Genomic DNA, 23,111 nt, shown 5'->3' on the forward strand with positions numbered 1-23,111 from the left:
GGTCATTGTGTATATTATTACTGTTCTTGTATATGTTTTTGTGTATTGTACACCATTTTATGCATGCTTATGATAGATCACTAGTTAATATCACTCTAGCTGTATCATGTTTAGTCTCTATCAATTAGTCTTCGGATGATCTAATTGAGAGTGAATATTACATGTTGATACCTATGGAACATATTAGTGTCTTACGAATCTTCAGAAGTTTGTGCATTAACCCAGCTGAATTACCTATGCAAATTACCATGTCCAGAGACAAAGAATCGTAAAACTTTCCCTCCAAAAATTCAGGACTCCATTGGCTCTTTGACACCATAGAGGTGTGACCTGTATAGCAGATATATGTATAGAGATGCCCGGCAGTCTGCGGTTCTGTTAGATCCTAAGGGGATGAGGAAAATGTGAGCTAAAACTCTTCTGAACACCTTAAGTTTTGTGCCAGGCCTTGTCTTTCCATTCAACCAAGCTCATTGGAACTTAGCAGATCTCTTTCTTAGCTTTTTTCCACTCACTACTTGGAAGAACATTTCTACCTCAGAACATCTTTGGAATTCATCACTCTTCAACCTGGAAGAACGTGATCGGAATTCCAAAATTAAGACTTTCATCTGAGACTGCATTCTGGAAACTCGACCCGACCAAAGGCAGTGCAAGTATAACATTTAACAGAGACAGATTTAACATTAACGAAACAGAGGTTTAGTATAAGTTATAGACCCCATTATAAATGGTGCTGATGGTTTTACTCAGGTGGTTAAATTACTTTCTCCATAACTGCATTCTCTGGTTTTCCTGATGGCTTCATCCATCAACTATCATTTGCCCTTTCCCCATGTATGAGTGATTGTATGTATGTATGTTTGTTTGTTTCTGGTTCTGCCTTGCAAATTAATGGCCCTTTACGATTTTGACCCTTACTACATGCTCTAATGTGTTAATATTTAAGAAGGTGTTTTCTGTGGCCAATAAAAGATCCTTTCTTAGAGTTGATATGAACTTGCACTGAATGTTAGCTGGACGGACAGATCAGTTGATGGCAATTTAATTTTGCTACAGTTATTGCTGTCAGACGATATAAATAATTGTAATTATTTATATACATTTCCCTTTTGAGCTTATAAATTGTTACAAACGGCTGGACGGTGGTGGTGGCGCAGTGGATAAGACGCATGCCTTTGGTGTGAGAGACCCGGGTTCGAATCTACTGTGAGACACCAATGTGTCCCTGAGCAAGACACTTAACCCCCTAGTTGCTCCAGAGGCGTGTGACCTCTGACATAGCAATTGTAAGTCGCTTTGGATAAAAGCGTCAGCTAAATGAATAAATGTAAATGTAAATAAATGTAGTGTCCCGCAGCAGCAGCAAGCCGTCAGCACAGCTCAAGAGTTCTGCGTTCAAATACACGCAATAAAGCTTGCCGTAAAGACCCAGCAATAGTAATTATCATGAATGTGTCCGGGGGAAATAGTAAGGATTCGCCATCTCCTCGTTAGACGCGCCTTTAGAGAGAAGTGCATCTTCATGGATAACGAGAGTTTTGTTTTCGTTTTTTTTTTTTTATTACGTTAAGTAGTAATTTAAAGCTTTCTATAGATATATTTATCATGTCTGTGAGGCATGTATTCGCTGTCTTTCAGTTCATTTTTGTGAAGCGCTCCTGTTCAAGATAAAAGTACGACGCTTTGTTGATATTGTGAGTGCACACAAATAAAAGTAGACCCTTTTTATTTGTAAAAGTATGGGTCTACTTTTACAAATAAAAGTAGACCCATAAATAAAAATTACTATTTGCTGTATGTCTAAGAGACAAAATTATGCAATATTGTGATGTTGTATGGGATGGTTTGTTTATTACACGGTGGTTAGGCCGGACCGCATGGTGTATAGCACGTTCGCAGTTGCTGACGTAATTTTAGTTGTACGTGCCTGTAAAAAAGGGAAAGAGTGAGACAAAAGGACTTGAATGGACAGGTAATTGAACATATTACACTTGTTATGGCAATTGTATTGCCTTGTAGAGCAGGACACACACACAAAATAATTTCAAGCCAGCACATTCCTTAGCAGGAGTTAAGATTTCCACTCCCAGCATCTGCATTTGACTGGCTGGCCGATTTCCTGCCCTAAATCTCCTTATTTCAGGAGACCTCTAAAAACCATGATAAATTTGAGAGAACATCTGGATGTATTCCAGAACAGGACTTTACTGTGGCTCTCTTATCACTTAAACATAATTCAACCAGAAACAGGACAAAGACCTCTGGATCTGGACACGACCTCCTGACTGCTTAACATGTAATTCAATGATTTTATCAACCAGGAGAGATGTTTTTATGATGAGACTGGGCATTGAAGTCTCACAGATACACACCGGAGTGACATTCCTATGACCTCCCGTTTCTCCCCAGCAGAGAAACGCAATTTTCTTCTTATTGGCAGAACAAAGAAAATCTGACCTTTGTGGGTGTTCCTTAAGACAAATAATAATTGTAAATGCTACCAAAAGCAATATATATATTCACTTGATTACCGTGATTGTGATTGTATTTATTACTAAATGAAGAAGATTTAGAGGGTGCACCCAGGGTATGTTTATATATATAGTTATTGTGTTTTCTCTGGTCATTGTTGTTATGTGAGAGAAGAAAAAATAAGGAAAAAAAAACACAAGATTCAAAGTAAAGAAAACATTTATGGTTAAACCTAACTTCTGCCTCTGTCTATTACTCAGCACCACTGCCGCCTTTTTTTGCGTATCTTGTAGTCTTTTGATAATATTGTCTGGTCCAATAGTAAGTGAGTTAAGACCTGCTACACGAACAGATGGGTGCAGTGTGGCGCTGGACATGAATATGATAACTGAAACTAGCAAAAAAACACTTGCGTCGCTCCTGGCATCGCATTCTGCCGGGTGTATGATAGGGCCCATGCTATTTAAATACCAATAAAGTAGGGGTATATATGCTTTTATTTCTGTTTCACGAGTTCGCACTAACATATAATATGATTGTGCAATTTGTAAGCATATTTGGCATGCTATCCAGAGGGAGGGCTTCGAGCTCGGGATAGAGCCCGAACCCAGAGAACTCTCCCCCCATCCCAAGAGTGGGATGAAATTAGATTAAGAGTGAGGAGTTGGGGTGGAGGCGGGATGCTGGAAAACTGTCGTGGAACAGAGGTGAGTTGGCTGTATATATATATATATATATGTGTTGTGCTTGTTAAGGTGATTAGCTGACGAGCTCCAGCTTGGCCAGACTGATCATCTGATCGTGCTCCTCCCAAAACGACTACAGTAAACAAGCTTTTACTGTTCTAAAAACAGATTTGTGAGCATTATTGGAATTGAAGATGTTAGAATAAACCCAACACACGTCATCGTTTTCATGTGGTGAATTTGGTCAGTCGTGAAACAGCTGTGATGTCATCAGAGCTCCTGCAGTTGCTCTTGAGAAGCTGCTCTCAAAATGTTCTTGTGGTACTTTCATGATATACAGTATGTCACAGACACAGCGAGGTGGTTTCGGCACTTTCTCAAGCCCGACAAAATTTCTTACCAGCACGCACTGCTTCAAGTCAGCCACCGATTGGTCTGTGCAGCGCTGCATGAAGTCGAACACACCTTGGCTGAATTCTACTCCACTTTTAGACACGCACTCACAAATTTCCCTAAGCACTTCCCCTCTGGGGAATCCCTACTGCCATTTTGAACGAGGGAAGTTTATATGCACAGACCCTCGACCCCTCGATTTTGACCTAGGGAGCGTGTCTGCAGCTGTGTTTGAAACGGTATACTGGCTTACTGCTTACTGCCCAGTACACAGTGCATACTGTCTACTATTTTTTAAAGAATAGTGTGTGAAACAGAATACAATAAGCAACAAATGTTTCAGAGTTGTATGCTTAAGTGTTGTCACATGACAAAAACAAATATCAATTTAACACAGCTGTCAAATTTGTTACCTTACAAACAATTGTGCTAACCGTTCTTTTTAAAAAGGCTTGTTAATAAGGCTTCATAGTAGTAAACAGTGCTGCATTGCCCAATTTAACTTATTTTATAATTGATGAACTTTACATATTGGACAGAACTGAATCAACACTGAGCTGTCTTTAAATGAACAATGATATTTTTGGCAGTTACACTAATTGAAAAAGTGATAAATTCTAGTTACAATAAGTGCAAATAATGATAAATTCTGTTTACACTAAAATAGCATTTTCTTTAGAAACAGGTGTGTAAATAGTAGTTAGGTGGCAGATATATATATATACTTCAGTACTGTAGTACATTAAAAAACAGTATGCAATAACATATTGAGAGTGTAAATGATCATATAGGCCTATATCAATTTTATAAGATGAATGCCACTTTATTGGGACAAAAATACAGCTAAGCATAACCTATTAACACTGTATTATTAATGAGGCGTTTTATTTCCACTTTTCAAATATTAACTTACTTTTTATTGAAAATAAATGCCTTTCTGATCTGGTATGTGATGGGACCCCTATGTTTTATGATTAAAACATTTTTAAAAGTAAGAAAGAAAAGAAAGAAGAAAGAAAGTGACGTGACATGACATACGGCCAAGAATGGTAACCCATACTTGGAATTTATGCTCTGCATTTAACCCATCCAAAGTGCACACACACAGCAGTGAACACACACACCGTGAACACACTCCCAGAGCAGTGGGCAGCCATTTATGCTGCGGCACCCGGGGAGCAGTTGGGGGTTTGGTGCCTTACTCAAGGACACCTCAGTCGTGGTATTGAGGGTGGAGTGAGCGCTGGACATTCACTCCCCCCACCTACAATCCCTGCCTGCCCGAGACTCGAACTCGCAACCTTTGGTTTATGAGTCCGACTCCCTAACCACGACTTCCCCACGTCAATTTTTTGCAATACATTTTTGTGGTCAGTTTTTGCAATAAGTACCCGTGACTGTACTTTTATTTGTATTTTTAAGAAGTGGGTTCCTGACCAAGTGTCAATATGTGATGGGTTGCTGGGATAGGAGCTATTTTAAACACAGAACAGATACTAAAACATCTCTGTACATTTATGTTTATTTTTCTCTAAAATCTCTTTATTTTTGGCTTCTAGCAAATGGACTATGAGGAGCAAACAAATCACAATCTGTCCATCAGTGTCCAGAATGAAATTCCTTACTTTTCCTGTAAGATTAAAGAGAAAGTACCAAATACCATGTGGGCGCTCGAGAAAATATCCCAAAGCTCTGACATGAGTGCTGCAAACCTCTATAAAAGCATTCCAGTGACCATTTATGTTGAAGATATCAATGACCCTCCGGTGTTTATACCCCCTGTTAAACACGTTATGGTAATGGAGAACATAGATATAGGAACAAGTCTTACAACCTTCACCGCTAAAGACATGGATGGAAGCCACATAAACACATTTAAGTAAGAGAAGCTAATATTACTGTATATGTTTCACTAATGGCTCTGACACTGTATCATTGTTAAAAGAAAAGTATCAGGTGAATTCATCTGGTGTTTCTTTGAATCTCAGGTTTGTTACAGGTGAAGATATCGATAAGTGGATAACTATTGATGCAAAGACTGGAAAAGTATCCACGATTAAAATTCTGGATAGAGAGTCACCATTTGTGATAAACGGCTCCTATGTAGCAACCCTGTATGCTGTGGATGAAGGTAAGACATTAAATGTACTCAGAACTATTACTGATATTATCATATTATATCAAGTATACCTGGACAGATCTGTCCTTTTATTTTCAAATTTACAGAATGATATGTGACTGCTTACTTCTAGTTTAGCTGATATATAGTTTACTTACATCAAACAACTCCCAATCTCTTTCAAATATTTGATACACTAAGCTTGCAACCTCATGATTCCTGATCATATTCATACTAATAAACTGAATTTAAATTTTTTTGTGTGTCTCCGATCGGTAGGTGTTCCTCCGCTGACAGGGACTGGAACTCTGGTGATTCACCTGAATGATCAAAATGATAACGTACCAATACTGGAGAGGAATGCAGTTAGCATATGCATAGATAAACAGCCCACACTGGTCAACATCACAGCCGTAGACCTGGACTTTCCTCCATATGGATCGCCTTTCTACTATGAGCTTTTAGGAGATGTTAAGGACAAATGGAGGGTTGAACCATCTTATGGTAATGCCACTGTCTTCTTCACTCAGTCCAGACCACCCTACAGTCTCTCACATTGAACATAATTTTTCTCTTGGAAAACACATCACAGAAGTAAAATGGTTTATGAACACTGTTTTATGTTGACTTTAGGCAAATAATGTCGTTCTTCCATGACCTCCTTAAGATTGTGTTTCTGTACCTACATTAACATCCAATATTTTAATCTTAATAAATAATTAAGATTTTTTTTATGTTGTTAAACTATTTTCAGCATTGATATTAAGAAATGTTTCTTGAGCAGCAAATCAGCATATTAGGATGATTTCTGAAGGAATATGTGACACTGACAACAGGAGTAATGATTCAGCTGAAAATTCAGCTTTTATCACAGGAATAAATTAAATTTTACAATATATTTAATATAAAAGTTATTTTAAATTTTAATAATATTTCACAATATTACTGTATTATTGTCCAATAAATGCAGCCTGGCTGAGCATGAGAGATTTATTTCATTTTAAACTCTTAATTATTCAGAACGTTTGACCCATAGTATATACTTACAATAATCTAACTTTCATTTTATCATCACTATTTTTCTCCTGAAGGCACAACGGTGAGTCTTATAAAAGAAACACGTGTGTATTCAGGACATCACCTCCTCCAGATCAAAATATCAGACCAGCAGGGATTTTACTCCATCCAGAACTTGACGGTCACAGTGTGTGACTGCTCTATCACTCCCAACTGCCATGTCAGGACGGTTTTGCAGACTCGGATGGGGCCTGTTGCCGCCTGGATGGTTATTCTTGCAATTCTGATTTTCACAGGTGAGATGGTGATGTCTAATGTTTGGATGAGTACTAATAGGTGATGAAGGATTTTGAAAACGGTTTCATAATACTGAAAACCCATCCTTCTGTACAAGTCAATCCAACCATTAAAGGTGCGGTAAAACAGCAAAAGACTTGCTATGGAAACCTATAAAAACCTGTTTTTTGAACGACACGTACAGTTTTGAAATGTTAAATTGTTCTCTGTAAATACTGTAGTTTTGTTTTGCTGCAAGGTACTTGGAATGTTTGTTTTTCTGCATTTGGGGAAAAATATGGGTAATTTTAATGTTAATTTTAAGGAATAGTTAACTTAAAAATTTTAATTTGCTGACAATTTACTCACCCTCAGGCCATCCAAGACGTGGATGAGATTGTTTGTTCTGAACAAATCTAAACTATCGTGTCTTGTAAATAAAGACTCTGAATTCGAACTGTATTTACGTGCTTTTACTGAAAACTCTGAAACAGCATTACATGTATAGGCCTCGCTGGCACATCAGTGTCGCTCTCGCTCCCTCTAGGGGCATCATATAACCCAAGCCAGCCTATGGTTACACATCAATAACCCCACATTAACATTTCATCAATTGCTCACCAATGGATCCTCTGCAGTGAATGGGTGCCATCAAAATGTATCGGAAGAAGCAATGTTATGGATTATGGACTATTACGGACTGGATATTTTAGCTGAAAGCAACAGTTTATAGTTAAAACATCTTAAAGGGATAGTTCACCCAAAAATGAAAATGTTGTCATTAATTACTCACCCTCATGTTGTTCCAAACCCGTAAGACCTCCATTCATCTTTGGAACACAAATTAAGATATTTTTGATGCATCCCGTGAGCTCTCTCACCCTCCCATAGACAGAAAGGGTCCTTACACGATCAAGGTCCGGAAACATAGAAAGGACCTCAGTAAAATCACAAACATATGCTTGAAAGAAACACTCACTTTTTATATTTCAGCAATGTGCTTAATGAGTCTACTGATGTCCTGCAAGACGCAGAAGAAGATGATTATGATGGATGATGGCCCCGGTTATCTCAACAAAACAAATACGGAAAATCCAGGAACAGACTGCATGGTAATTTCATCACACAACTAGTAATGTTTGAATTTGTGCATTTTATTCAGTTTTAGGTAAAACTTTACAACAAGGATTTATGTAAACATTAGCTCAAGTAATTTATGAAAAAAACAAACAAAACAAAACAAAACATGAAAGAACAATGCACACAGCATTTGTTAATGTTAATGTTAAAAATGACATCAAGTAGGCTACATCTCCTTGTATAATTTGATACACACACAGACACACACATACACACTTGTTGTTAGTGTTGTAATTAATTATTGTAATATAACAAATACTGTAAAATAACATGCATAACATTACATTACCTTTATAGATTCAATTTGCTGTAAACTTGAGCATGGTTAGTACATAATTAATTATAATAAACAAAACCTTACTGTAAAGTATTGATAAGTTCAACCCATATTTATATCAAACACTAAAGATTTGTTGTCTTGAATAAATTTTAATGTAAATCATGATGTCTTCATGAAGGTGTCTTCCAGCGTAGGTATTCACAAAACTGATTCTTCCAACGTAAACAATATAAATGCAACAATAAATATGAACTCAAGCCAGAAGGTCACATCACAAACCGTGAGTAACAATAAAACTCTTCATGTTCTTTGACAATTGGGGTGAATTAGAGCACTCTGGGAAATAATATTTTGCTGACAAACCAAGTTGAATCATTTATTTTAATATCATCTATATTGTTTCTGGAAATATCCTGTATGTTGTGTGTATGATAAATTGTTCATGAATAAAAAAAATAAAAAATAAAAAATGAAATGTTTAAATGAAATTAAATGTTAAAAGCAGATCTTATTTTTACCTTAAACTGAAATTCTGCATCCTGTTTGCTACCATAAAGGCGAGACAGCAACACTTTAGAATACTGTTGCATCATTAATGAAAATAACTACACAGGAACAAATGACTAATGCACTATTAATATTGTAGTAACCACTAATACTTTACAAGAAAATATGATAAACAATTTAGTAAGACATTGCTCAGTTGAAACTGGTAGCTCACTATTAACTAATCAATAACTACACATATATATATATATATATATATATATATATATATATATATATATATCCTGGAGAACTCCTAAGAACTACTGTATAAAGGTTCAGTTCTTGAAACACACCTGAACCCATCATCAGTGATGTAACCTGGGGTCCTCGGGTGTTTCGGGTCTTTCAACATCAGACACCCTCGCCCAGGCGACCCAGCCACGGCTGATCAGACCGCGACTTGTGTTCAGCTAGCACTCGCTTGCCCCCATGGTGCTCCTCTACGGATCCAGAGCCATCTCGAGGCTTTCTCGGCTGCATCGGTGGTGTTCTTGATGGCCCTGCTCCTTGTTGTTCCTGCAATGCCCAGCGTAGTAAAGGCTTTGTGGAGGGAACGCCCCACAAATCCTCTGCAGCCAACCTCGATAGGCATGCATCTCGCCTTCCAGCCCTGTGCTCGGCAGTCTATGACCAGATGTTCATATTTGGTCATCTTTCTTTCATGGGCTTCTCCCAAGCGGCCCTCCCATGGCACGGTCAGCTCCATGATGATTATATTCTTGGTACTCTCTGAGACTAGAATAATATCTGGCCTCATAGTTGTGCTGACGATGTGCTGGGGGAATTTCAGCTGCTTCTTCAAATCCACAGAGAGTTTCCAGTCCTTGGCTAATGCCAGGATCCCTGCTGGTGCCTTCCTCCCTGCTTGTGGCTGTTCTCCTGCCCTAACAAATGCGATTGAGCGAGTGGTATTGCTCCCTCGGCCGCCTTTGCTGATCTCTTTGCTGATGGTATCTGCAATAGATCTCAGCACCTGGTTGTGACGCCAAGTGTAACGACCCTGGCCGAGCGCTGTTGGGCAGGAGCTCAGAATGTGCTCCAGCGTTCCACGAGCTGGGCACAGATGGCAAGTTGGTGTGTCTGCTTTTCCCCACGTACAGAGGTTTGCTGGGCTAGGCAGGACGTCATACACTGCCCGAATCAGGAAGGTTATGCGGTGCGGCTCGCTTTGCCAGAGCTCCGTCCAGGTGACCTTGCGGTCCATGGCCTGCTCCCACCTGGTCCAGGCCCCCTGTTGCCCCATTCCAGCTGCTCTACTCGTCCTTCCTTCCTCCACAGCAGCTCTGACCTCTTCATATATTCGGCTACGTTTCTCCTTCCCCTTCCACTCTTTATGTCGAGGAGGCGTTGGGAACATCCCCAAGCCCGCTCTGCCTCGGGCCACCACTCCCACAAGCTCTTTATGCCTCAGTCGAGCCTGTGCATCCAGCACAGCGGCTTGGGCGCTCCATTTCCTCCCTGTCCTCACCAACACTCCTGCCTGAACCACCTTTGGGTCGTTGGAGTCTCTATACATCAGCACCTCGCGTGCCCGAGTCACTTTAAACTCCTCTTCCAGGGATTTCAGAGGCAACCGGAGCATTGTGGTGTTTCCATAGAGGGCGATGTTACTGAGACTCGTAGGCAACCCTAACCATCTCCTGAGACAGCTGCTGACCTTCCTTTCCAAGGTTTCCACCGTGGAAATGGGAACCTCATACACAAGTAACGGCCAGAGTATTCTTGGCAGTATACCATGTTGGTAAATCCACGCTTTAAACTTGCCGGGGAGGCCAGAACGGTCTGTTGCTCTTAACCAGCTATCCAGCTCCTGGCAGGTAGACTGGACTGATGCGAAGTCTCTGAGGCTGCTGACAAAAACCTTGCCCAAGCTTTTCACCGGCTGTTCTGACAATGATGGTATCTTTGTCCCTTCGATACTGAAATGGAACCTGTCCGTAACCTTGCCCTTCTTCAACACTAACGAACGGGACTTGGCTGGTTTAAACTCCATCCGAGCCCACCGAAGGAGCTTTTCCAGCCCTTGGAGTATCCACCTGCCTCCTGGCACTGACTCTGTAGTGACTGTCAGGTCATCCATAAATGCTCTGATTGGCGGTTGTCGGACCCCTCCTCTGCTTTGGGGCCCCCGACACTCAGGCTCTGCCGATTTGACAATCATATTCATAGCCACTGCAAATAGGATCACAGAGATGGTGCAGCCTGTGATTATTCCCACCTCCAATTTGTGCCAATCTGATGTCACACCTCCTGCAGAGACTCGCATCCTGAAATGGTTGTAATAATCCAAGATCAGATCTGCAATATGATGTGGCACATGGTGCTTGGTCATGGTGGTCTGGACCAGCTTGTGGGGGATAGAGCCATATGCATTGGCCAAGTCTAACCACAGTACCGTGAGGTCTCCCTTGTATTCACGAGCTTCCCGGGTGAGCTGAGTCACCACTCCCGTGTGTTCTAAACAACCTGGGACTCCAGCAATTCCTCCCTTTTGCACAGATGTATCTATGTAGTTGTTAGTTAAGAGGAAGTTGGTCAGACGCCTTGCTACTATACTGAAGAAGATCTTGCCTTCCACGCTCAGCAATGAGATTATTCTAAACTGATTGATCTTCTTGGAATCTTTCTCCTTGGGGATCCAGACTCCCTCAGCAAATCTCCACTGCTGTGCCACCTTTCCTCTTCTCCAAATGACTCGAATGATCTTCCAGAGTCGCCTGAGTAGCAAGGGGCAGTTCTTGTAGACCTTGTATGGGATTCCACTTGGTCCAGGGGCAGAGCTAGATCGTGCTTTATGCACAACCTCCTGGACTTCTTTCAACCGTGGCTCCCTGCTGTCAAACTCCTCGGAGGGAGGAGGTGGATCTACAAGGATGTTGCACTGGCCTAACTCTTCCTCCCGGAGAGGGTCACTGTAAGTGCTGTGCAGATGCTGGTCAATCTCCTCTTTTGAACAGAGCAACCTTCCGTCAGGCTTCTGTCCCAGGAGCTGTTTGGTGAAGCCAAAGGGGTTGGCAATGAACGAAGCTCTCTTTCTGGATCTCTCCTTTCGACGCCTTCGGTGCCATTCTGCTCTGCGTAAGGTCATCAGCCTTTTCCTCAAGACAGCTCTCAGCTCCTACAGGGGGGGGCGTTGCTCTTCACTGGCTTCCTTATGCTGCTTCTTGAGGGACTTCAACTCCTGCCGGATTTTCCGGATCTTTGCTGCTCTATGGTTCATGGAGTAGGTGATTGGAGTTGATCGCTTCTCCTCAACACCAAACCTCTCCTGAGCTAGGCTAGAGATGATGGTTGTCATTGCCTGCAGCCTTCGATCCACATCTCCCTTCTCTGTTGCTTCAAGCACCTTGTCGACGTCCTCGTCGAACTGCCTCCAAACTGCCGTCTTACAGGCCTGTGGCCACTTGATTCGCAACTTTGCCTGGGGCAGAAGACTTGGGGGAACGGTTAGTGGCACACGGAGGCTCTGAGCACTATGGGGTGCTTCCTGGCTCGGCTCCTCCTGCGTCTCATCAGATGTAACATCTGTGCGCTGTGACACATGTTCGTTCTCCAAACACTTCATCCTGGCTTGATGGATCTTCAGGCCACGGCTGTTTTTGCAGGTTTTACCGCACCTGCATACTGCGGTCGTTATCGTTTCTCCATTGCCATTGGTCGGTAACCTTGGGTCTATCAGATTGGGGTTCTCATTCTCCCCCCCTCTCGGGCTCCCCTGGGGGTATACTTCCATGAGTCGATCTGTAGCTTCAAAAAGGGTTCCTCCTCACGGAGAATGTGGTTTGGGCTGCCAACCCTTCCCACCCCGAGTGCTAATAATTCGTAATTCATAATTAATATGAATTATGTATAATATATAATTAATTCTAGAGTAAACATCATGGTAACCCACTAGTAATGACTCAAGTATTATCAAATCCTTCTAAAGAAACTACTACTTACTTGGATCAGCACTCTAAAGTGAAAAGCATCCTAACTCCCTAATATTGACTGACGTCATTGTAAGCTTTTGAGATAAATTTAAGGTTTTGGATAGTAATGACTCAAGTGTTGCTACATCCTTCTGAAGAAACTACTAATTATTTGGATCGGTATTCTAAAGTGAAGATCACGGTAAACCACTTGTAATGATTTAAGTGTTACCAAATCTAGCTAAATTAATTTCTAACCAGAATCTTACAAAAACAAAAGTTTACAAGGAGTAAATACTAGGGAGTTATTGTTACGGGGCGAACGAGATGTGAGACGTGCAGATCCATTTGGAACCTTTATTCCAAGACGTGGTCAAAAATACAGGCAGGGCCAAAACATCAACAAACAGGTATAACACAGGCAAGACAAAGAGTAATCTTAGGGCAAGCATTGGTCTTTGATTGGCGAACAATATCCAGAGGGCTTGAGAAGAGGGATAGTCCAATAACATGAGCAATAGTCTAAACGAGGTACAAACAGAGTCCGAACGGCGAGACAAGGGTCAAGAGACACAGGCAGGAATCAGGAAAAAGGAAACAAGGCAACACGAAATGACACGACTAACTAGAACTGGACTAGTCCCAATAAAGCAGCTACCACTAGGTGAGTGATAAACGGAGAACAATACTAGAGACTAAACAGAAACACAGAATGGCTCGGTAAGGCAGCTAACACTAGGAGAGTGCTAAACGCTAGAACAATACTCTGCAGTGAGAAAGAGGAAGTCCATGGCTTAAGTAGCATATCTGATGGGAATCAGCTGTGTAATCAGTGCATTCAGCACTGTGTGTGTAATCAGTGCAATGGATGATGGGAACTGTAGTCCGAGGTGAAGTGCAACAGCAGTGTAGTGCAAGAGTCCATGTGGTGAGCGGTTGACCTCTGGTGGTGAGTGAACAGAAGTTCATAAACCTGATTCGTGACAGTTATCATGATCTTCACTTTAGAATACTGATCCAAATAATTAGTAATTCCTTCTGAAGTTGGTAATACTTGAGTCATTACTAGTGGGGTACCATGACCTTCACTTTAGAATTAATCATGCATTATGTTTTATTCACATTTATTATGAACCTGTATACAGTAGTTCTTAGTTGTTCTTAGGGAGGTATGAAAAAATAGTAGTTACTGATTAGCTAATAGTGAACTACCACTTCGAATAAGCACTATTACTACTTCTTCGCCATATCTCCATGCAGTTTATTGCACTGCAATGTGGGCTCTCGCATGAGTCAACTCTAAATTCCACCTGTCTCAATCCTGCACAATTCTCATTAGAGCTTGTGGTCCAATATCATATCTCGCCAGCACTGATGACATCCATGTTATTCTTGGACGTCCTCTTTTTGCGGTACCTTCTACTCTTCCATGCAATGTGATATTTGCAGTCCTGTTTTTAGTCATGCGAAGTACATGACCAAACCACTGGTGTTGTCTGTCATGTACTTTTTGCATGATTGTTTCTGTCTGGTTAAGAGCCTTTCTGATGTTATCGTTTCTCATCTTGTCTATGATGCGAACTCCAAGTATTTGTCTAAGTGCTGCCATCTCAAATAAAAGTGGTCGACTCGACTCTGTCCAAAAGGACCTGAGCATGTCTAAGTACTTGTGTCAAGAGACCAATATCATCAGCAAAATGTAAGTTGTTAATAGTTCTGCCATTTATACATGCTCCGTGGCTCTCCAGGCCATCGAGTGCCTCTCGCATGCTCCATGTAGATGTTGAATAGATCTGGAGACAAAGTGTGAGACACTAACCATTTGCTGGAACCAATCTGTTATATCCTTCCCGACTCTAATAACACTTTGCGTGTTCTGATACAGATTCTCAATCAGATTGATCAGTTTGGGGTGTATTCCATAGTGGTGTAGTACTTTCCAGAGGCCTTGCTCAAAGGCTTTCTTGAAATCAATAAAGATCAAATAAAGTTCTTTGTCTTGCAGTGTAAGGTACTACGCTACTATCAATCTGAGTTAGAAAATCTGTTTGATAGTGCCTCTACCTGGTCTGAACCCGGCTTGATCCTCCATCATCTGCTATTCAATATCGTTCTTCATCCGGCTCCTGATAATCTCAAGGATGATCTTACTTGAGTGGCAGATTTAGTTGTATCCCCTTTTTTTGGGATGGTGACCACGAGGGACTTCGTCCATAGTGTAGGGAACTTACTAGTGACCCAAATTTTATTGCAAATCTTGTGCATAATATGTACTACGGCTTCACCACCGCCTTTAATAAACTCGCTTTCGATGCCATCGATACCAGAAGCTTTCCGGAATTTGATCTTGGAGATGGCTGTTCTAATTTCGCTCTCGAGGAAGTCTGGTTCATGCACATCTCTCCTACAGTTTGGCCAAAACTGCTCCAGAATATCCTCATCTGCCTCAATGGGTGCATTGTAAAGACAACTACCATACTCATACCATCTACTAAGTATATCAGTATCCTTGGTTAGCAAGTTGCCATCTTTGTTTGTGATGTTACCGCACCTTTCATTAATTTTGACTCCTTTCTTTAGCATTTTGACCTTTTGGAAGAGAGTGCGCATGTCATTCTTTCGGCTTGCTTCTTCTGCTTCCCAACATTGTTTGTTGAACCTGTCGTCTATGTCGCTCTTCAGTTGAGAGTATCGTTGTTTTTAAAACATGTCACCTGTGCTTTTGTTCTTCTTTTTGCTCAAGTCTCGACGTTCATCGCTCAATGCGAGGACTTTGTCTGTGATTCAAGGAGCTTTTTTATGTCTTCTAAAGCCAATTACCTCCTCAGCTGTTTTCTTTATCATGCCAGTTGATAATGTCAAGTGCATCGTCCAAGCTGGATTCTTCTATTGTTTTGCTAAGTGCCTCAAAACGGTTCTTAGGCTCGGTCCCATAGAGCTCTTTGACTTCAGTATTACACAGTCTTTCAATGTCCAACTTCTTGGTGTGTGTCCACTTTTTGACCTTAAACCACATCTTAAAGTTGATAATCTCAAGTGCATCGTCCAAGCTGGATTCTTCTATTGTTTTGCTAAGTGACTCAAAAACGGTTCTTAAGCTCGGTCCCATAGAGCTCTTTGACTTCAATATTACACAGTCTTTCGATGTCCAACTTCTTGGTGTGTGTCCACTTTTTGACCTTAAACCGCATCCTAAAGTTGCCCATTACAAGATTATGGTCATTGAGCACGTTTGGTACTATAGCGCTTGGGAAGCTACGTGCATTGGTGGTGCAGCTTCTCCATCTCTGATCAGTCATGATGTAATTGATCATCTGTCATATTCTGTCGTGACGGTTTGTGGCTGAACCAGGTGTTCACAATGCTCAGTTTGTTGAGCCTACAAAACTGTCGAAGTCACTCACCTCTATCATTCATTGATCCATATGCAAAGTGCCCCAAAACACCTTTCCATGTAACATTGTCCATACCAACCTGTGCGCTGAAGTCTCCCATTAAGATCTTAATGTCCCTTCTTGGCATGTTATCAATGGTGTGTTGTAAAATATTATAAAAATAGTCCACAGCATCGTCGATATGGTAGTTGGTGCATAGGCTTGGATAATAGTGATGCTATAACCCTGACCAATGAATCTCGCACTGGTTAGCCTTGAAGACACCAATTAATTAAACTCTTGGATGCCTTCTTAGAAAGAAGTAGACCTACACATCCTTGATGATTCCTTTCTTCACCTGAATACAAGAGCTTATGCCCAGCATATTCTACTATGCCTTGTTTAGTTCTACGTACCTCAGAAAGACCAATGACGTCTAATTTAATCCACTTGTTAAGGTGGTCGACAAGTAATTCAAGGCTTCCATCCTTGCAAAGTGTCCTTACATTCCATATGCCAATTAATGCCACGTGTTTGGCATCAATTAGCCTCTTCACATCTTTGTTCCCTCCCTGTAACCAATTTTTCGAAGTAGGTCCCCAGGGTTGCTTGTTTGTCCAGGTGACCGCCCAGCTGGCATTTTTCTGTATTTAGTCGTCTACTCATGATTGTTTCTTGTGGGTTATTTCACAAGGCGTTTCCACACTCCTCTCCTCACTAGCTAGTTCTCTAGCATAGGTAACGTTGTTGACCTCATTGTTAGGTTCATACGCCGTTTAGATAGCTTTTAACTATCAAGGGTATAGTTAACACCTTACTCACAACTAGTCAGCTAGACCATTTACTTAACCGGTGCTGGTCACTCGCCGTTCAGGCATGTCTCTTTTATCTCTTTGTGCCGCTCGGTTTAATGTCATGAGCTGGACATGTCATGAGATGGACAAGTACTATTACTTACTAATTCATTAATCAGAGTTTCTTGTTAGATGCTAGTAGTTACTAGAGTGCTAATATTGCATTACTCATGTGTTCTTGTGTAGACATTAATTAATGATGGAACAGTATTCTAAAGTGTAACCCAGGAGACCTTTTCTTAAAATGCTAATTTTACTGCATGATATCCAGGTGATGCACAAAGGACAGCAGCCCATTTCACAGGCTCCATCGTCAGTCTACATCGACCAGACGTTTAAACGCTTAACATACAGGGTGAGTATTAACAGCTACAGCAAGTTTTTTCAAAGTTTTGGTCATTTATAAAATGAGATTCATATAAAAGAAGGATCAAGGTACGCACATACAAAAATGTCTTGGCCAGGTGCAAGATCAAAGAGTATCATCAAAAAATAGAAAAAAGATCTGCACACTGTTAATCTCCCTTTATTCAAAAAATTAAAAGTAGCAAAGTTTCAGTCAAAGACCTTCGTCAGGCAAACACAAAAAAAAGATTAACAGTGCAGATCTTTTTTTCTATTTTTTTGAAGAATAAAGTGCAAGCAATAATTTACATGATATATTAACTGCAGCTCAGCCTTTCTCACATCATCTTTGCTTTTTTCAACCAGCAATTGAGAATGAGATCAAGTTTTAGAAGCAATACCCGTTCACCACATGGACTTTTCACACTACACAGCACATTGGACTCCATTTCCCATTATTCATTGCACTGACGACACGCACAGCTGTTCACAATTATCACGCCCACACCTGATATCCATCTCGCAATCACCATCACCCAATCACTCACTATTTAAGCCTGGGACTTGCTCTTGCTCTCGGCCGAGTATTGTTTAGCATTTATCACTCTCCCAGGGATGGCTACTTTACAGAGCCAGTCTTAGTCTTAGTCTTGCCTTGTTTTCCTGCCGTGTTTGACCCTGCTCGTGTTTCCTGGATTCACCCTTCGCCTCTGCCGTTTGGACTTTGTTTGCTCCCCGTTTGGACTATTGCTTTCGCTACTGGATTATCTCTCTGCCTTGCCCCTTTGGATACTGTTTGCTGATCGTTGACCCACGCTTGCTCCACGGATTGCTCTGTCTTGCCTCCACCATACCTGTTTGCCGATCTCTGACCCTGCCTGTCTTGACCAATGTTTTATAAAGCTTTGCACATGGATCCGCACGTCTCACGTCTCGTCAACCCCGTAACAGTTATGTATATATATATATAAGTAAATAGAATATAAAAAGAAAAATAATATAGAATGCTAGTATTAGGGGGTCATTTTTTTGTAATAAAAAGAAAACAAGTAGATAGAAAAAGAATAGAGAATATTGTATGCTTCTGTAAGCATACATTACTGCTCTACTTCATTTCTCAACTATAATTTGTGAATTTTGTGATAAAAAGTAATGTAAAATTAATTAAAAACATTGTGTTAATGTTCCTATTAAGTTAGCCTATAAAAATATTAATTTCGAATGACGTCCCATTTTTAAACACGTTAAAAGCTTTATTTGTTTGTTTGTTTGTTTGTTTGAACATAAAGGGAACATTCCATTTTATAATTTTCCAAACATTATGGCAAAGTTACTTCTGTATGTAAGCATTTTGAAAAATGTAGTAACATTTAAAAAACATTAGATGAACGTCCAAATGAACTGTTTTGGATCCACTTTATTTTGATAGTCCACAGACATTTTACAAATTATAAGTAACTTTGAAGATCCAAGATGGTGGCGCGGTCAGATGCAGCGGCTGCTCCGTGTCCCAAAGACGGTGCTTTTATGTCTTTTAATGTCGTCTGTTCGTCTCCAAATAGTGTAAAATTACCGCTAACTCGCAAGAAAATCAATCCAAAACACATACATGATCGCCAAAGCCTTTTGGATATCGGCAACGTGTACAAAAAACAACTCTTGCCGGCAGCTATTGAGAAGCTATGAGGCCTTTGTTTACTGCTGGAGCCGGACCCCGAGACCGCGGCCTAGCCTACTAACGCTACCCACACAAGGCAGCGTCGCAAGCGGTGTGAGAGAGGACGGAAGTGCGGTAAGCATGGAGGTATACGAGCTAGACTAAGAGCTAACCCCACAAGACCGGCTCTTCGAACACTCATGCTCTCAAACGTTCGCTCTCTGGAAAACAAACTGGACTTGGACTCAACTCAGTCGGTCTACACAGCATGAGGCAAGGGATTGTGTGTTTGTTTTCACCAGAACATGGCTAAACGACAACATCCCGGACATTCAACAGCACAGACTAACCAGCTACCGAACGGATAGAGATGCATCACTATCTGGTAAGACCCGCGGAGGTGGCTTGTGTGCGTACAAAGACTGTTGTAACAATGCTGCGATATTATCAACACACTGTTCATCGCTGGTGGAGTTTATGCTTGTGTAGTGTCGACCGTTCTATCTGCTGCGGGAGTTCACGGCCATTGTTATCGTCGCGGTTTACATTCCCCTGTGAGCAAACGCTAAAGACGCGCTTCGTGTATAACTGTATAGCGCCATCAGTGAACAACAAACAAATAACCCGAAGGCTTTTTCATCATAGCCGGTGACTTCAACCACGCAAACTTAAAGACAGTTTTGCCAAAGGTTCTACCAAAATGTGAACTTTGCAAAAAGGGGAAACAACACACTGGACTTTGTTTACACAACAGTAAAGAACAAGGCTGTACCCCGGCCCCACTTCGGGTACTCGGACCACATCACTGTTATGCTAATCCCAGCATACAGACCACTTCTCAAACTTGCTAAACCGGTTCAAAAACTCATCACAATTTGGCCAAATGATGCTACCTCAAAACTACAGGACTGCTTTCAGTGCACAGACTGGAACATGTTTAAAGAGGCAGCAACCTACAACAACCACACAGACCTGCATGAGTACACTGAAACTGTGACTGCTTACATCAAAAAGTGCACTGATGATGTGACCGTCATAAAGACCATCACCACACGTGCAAACAAGAAGCTATGGAGGACAGCAAAGGTTTGTGGGCTGCTAAAGACCAGAGATGAAGCATTCAGATCAGGAGATAAAGCAACCCTCAAAACAGCAAGAGCCAATCTGTCCTGTGGCATTAAAAATGCAAAACGGTCATATGCTCAAAAAATCAACAATCACTTCACAGACAGCAGAGACACACGGAGCCTGTGGCAGGCCATTCAAACCATCACTGACTACAAGTCTCCGCCACAGGCCTGTGATGATGACACATCACTCCCTGATGCACTCAACCACTTTTATTCACGGTTTGAAATGCAGAATGACACACCTGCACAAAAACAGCCCACACCTCCCAACGATCGAGCGCTCTATCTATTTCCAGCCGACATAAGGAAGACCCTATCTACTTCAGCTCGGCATTCAACACAATAATCCCACAACAGCTCATAAATAAACTAAACCTGCTGGGCCTTAACAATTCCCTTTGTAATTGGATCCTGGACTTTCTAACCGGATAACCTCAGTCAGTCCGTGTCGGCCACAACACCTCGAGCACTAACCAGAAAACCTCAGTCAGTCCGTGTCGGCCACAACACCTTGAGCACTACCACACTGAGCACAGGTGCCCCACAAGGCTGTGTGCTCAGCCCGCTGCTCTTCATGCTGCTGACCCATGACTGCACTGCCAAGTTCAGTGGTAGGTCTCATCAGCAACAACGATGAAACGCACTACAGAGAGGAAGTGGTACAGCTGGCTGAATGGTGTGGCACTAACAATCTGTCCCTCAATGTGGAGAAGACAAAGGAGGTTGTGATGGACTTCAGGAGAAACTCCGTTGACCACCCCCCACTGACCATCAACAGCTCGACTGTGGAGAGAGTCAGCAGTACTAAATTCCTGGGGGTGCACATCACAGAGGATCTCACCTGGACCACCAACACCATGTCACTCTCCAAAAAGGCACAACAGCGCCTACACTTTCTCCGCCGGCTGAAAAGAGCAAGTCTCCCTCCACCCATCCTCACCACACTCTACAGAGGCACCATTGAGAGTGTGCTGACCAGCTGCATCACTATCTGGTATGGGAACTGCAGTGCTGCTGACCGCAAGACCCTCCAGCGGACAGTGAACACAGCTGCAAAGATCATCGGTGCCCCTCTCCCCTCCATCCTGGACATTTTCCTTACACGATGCTCCAGCAAAACCAACAGCATCCTGAAGGACTCCACCCATCCCTCCCACAGTCTCTTCCAGCTCCTACCATCAGGAAGACGGTACCGGAGCATCAGAGCCCGCTCCGCCAGACTGCTCAACAGCTTTTTCCCCCAGGCTGTGAGAGCCCTGAACTCAAACCACCCCGCCCCCCTCTGAAACCCAATGCAAACCCCTACCTCCTGAAACATGGACCACCCCCCACCCCAAACCTTACCACACCAAATAAAAAACTGTATGGAACTTTTTTGTGCAATTCGAAGTGTGCTACACACAGGTGAGTGGGCCTGTACAAACCACCTGTAGTAACACACTCTCCTCTATGTGCACTAGACACTTCACACACACTGCTGTGTGTACACAATCCCACAAAAGACTCAGCAATATATGTATATTTACATGCTCATGCACTACAAATCATCCTGCACTGTTCCCCAACCAGCTGCTTGACTCAAAATGTTTCTCTTTGCACATGTACAGTATTTATGTGAAGCATTCGTATAGTTTGTATTTTTTATCTTCTATTTTTTTTTTTTTTTTTTTTTGTATAGGGTAAATATTTTTACATAGTATACTTATAGTTAAAATCTGTCAGTAGGTTAGTTGTGTATAGGTTTATGGTGTATAGGTTTATATTGTGTTTATAGGTTTAAAGTGTTTTTTTACTTCATTGTTGTATGTCTATATTTATGTAGCACCGTGGTGCTGCGAGGCATGACATTTCATTCCACTGTATGTCCCCACATGTAGCGGAATGACAATAAAGCTCAACTTGAACTTGAACTTTGTAACTAAGTGTCAAGAAACTCTCATTGAACTATTAGTTACAGTAGGTTAGGCTTAAGGTTAGTAGAATAAGTTGACATGCACTTGCAAAGTTACTTATGTCAGTAGAATGTCTGTTGGGGGGCATCAAAATAAAGTTAGCAGATATTCAGCAGACAGTCTACTAATACTCTAATGACTGCTAGTTGAACAGTTGAAGTTAATTATAGTTAGTAGAACATCTAAAGTGGACTTTCAAAATAAAGTTTTAACACTGTTTCAGATATAAAACCTTCTATGAATGATTCATAAGTAATGATTTTGTGCTAATGTTTTGAGAACAATAGTAAAGAGCAGATAACTCTAAATTAATATTTTATTAATATTACTGGAAGAACATTTGTTCATAACTTCGAGAGAACCTTTTCAGAACATTAATCAAAGTGCTGAGAATCTTCTTTGTTAGTTGAGTAAGCATTTACAGGTTTTTTTAGATCCAGAGAAATAAATTTGGTCAAGTGTGTCCAAATGTGTGACAGGATGGTGAATAATTTTTATGATAGTTTTTTTTTTTTTCCCTTCTACTCAGAAACTACTTGCTCTCCAAGCCCATGATGAGGATTGGTATTGACAAACCGTGCTGTTATGCAGAGGAAAGACAGCCTACAATCAATGATGAATTGGATGCAATATCCATTCCAGAGGATGACTTTCATCCAGAGATGCTTAAAAATCTGGACAGCCGGTTCAGTCAGCTAGCAGCAATGTCCAGACCTGACCTGATGAGAAGGTGACAATTATCTCAGGAAGTGTAGCCTAAATATGTGACGTCATCGTAAATCAATGGTCGACCAAGACAGCCTAAATATATATACATAAATATATATAAGACAAACGTTTTACTACAGTTCTACAGTACCAATGAGGATAAATATAACTACTCTTGCATTTCCTGAATGTAAAAATACACAGTTTTGCAACAAAGCAACAGAGTAGTATTAATCGTTTTATGT

General features: G+C 41.3%; 1 protein-coding gene across 1 annotated transcript in view; it reads left to right on the forward strand.

Annotated features, from left to right (window-relative positions):
* Window positions 1–22,892, forward strand: part of LOC306860490 (cadherin-like protein 26) — a gene marked incomplete at both ends in the record, with an annotated part of 33,586 nt that extends 10,694 nt beyond the window's left edge. Inside the window, 9 exons of the mRNA XM_079402225.1 lie at window positions 5,114–5,433; window positions 5,543–5,685; window positions 5,953–6,177; window positions 6,765–6,986; window positions 9,388–9,657; window positions 9,746–9,843; window positions 9,899–10,009; window positions 10,735–11,213; window positions 22,688–22,892. Coding sequence (XP_079258351.1) covers window positions 5,114–5,433; window positions 5,543–5,685; window positions 5,953–6,177; window positions 6,765–6,986; window positions 9,388–9,657; window positions 9,746–9,843; window positions 9,899–10,009; window positions 10,735–11,213; window positions 22,688–22,892 — 2,073 coding nt within the window. The remainder of the gene's footprint in view (window positions 1–5,113; window positions 5,434–5,542; window positions 5,686–5,952; window positions 6,178–6,764; window positions 6,987–9,387; window positions 9,658–9,745; window positions 9,844–9,898; window positions 10,010–10,734; window positions 11,214–22,687) is intronic.
* Between the last annotated feature and the right edge of the window lie 219 nt (window positions 22,893–23,111).

The sequence above is a fragment of the Barbus barbus genome (assembly GCF_936440315.1).
Source record: "Barbus barbus genome assembly, chromosome: 41".
Taxonomy (NCBI): Eukaryota; Metazoa; Chordata; class Actinopteri; order Cypriniformes; family Cyprinidae; genus Barbus; species Barbus barbus.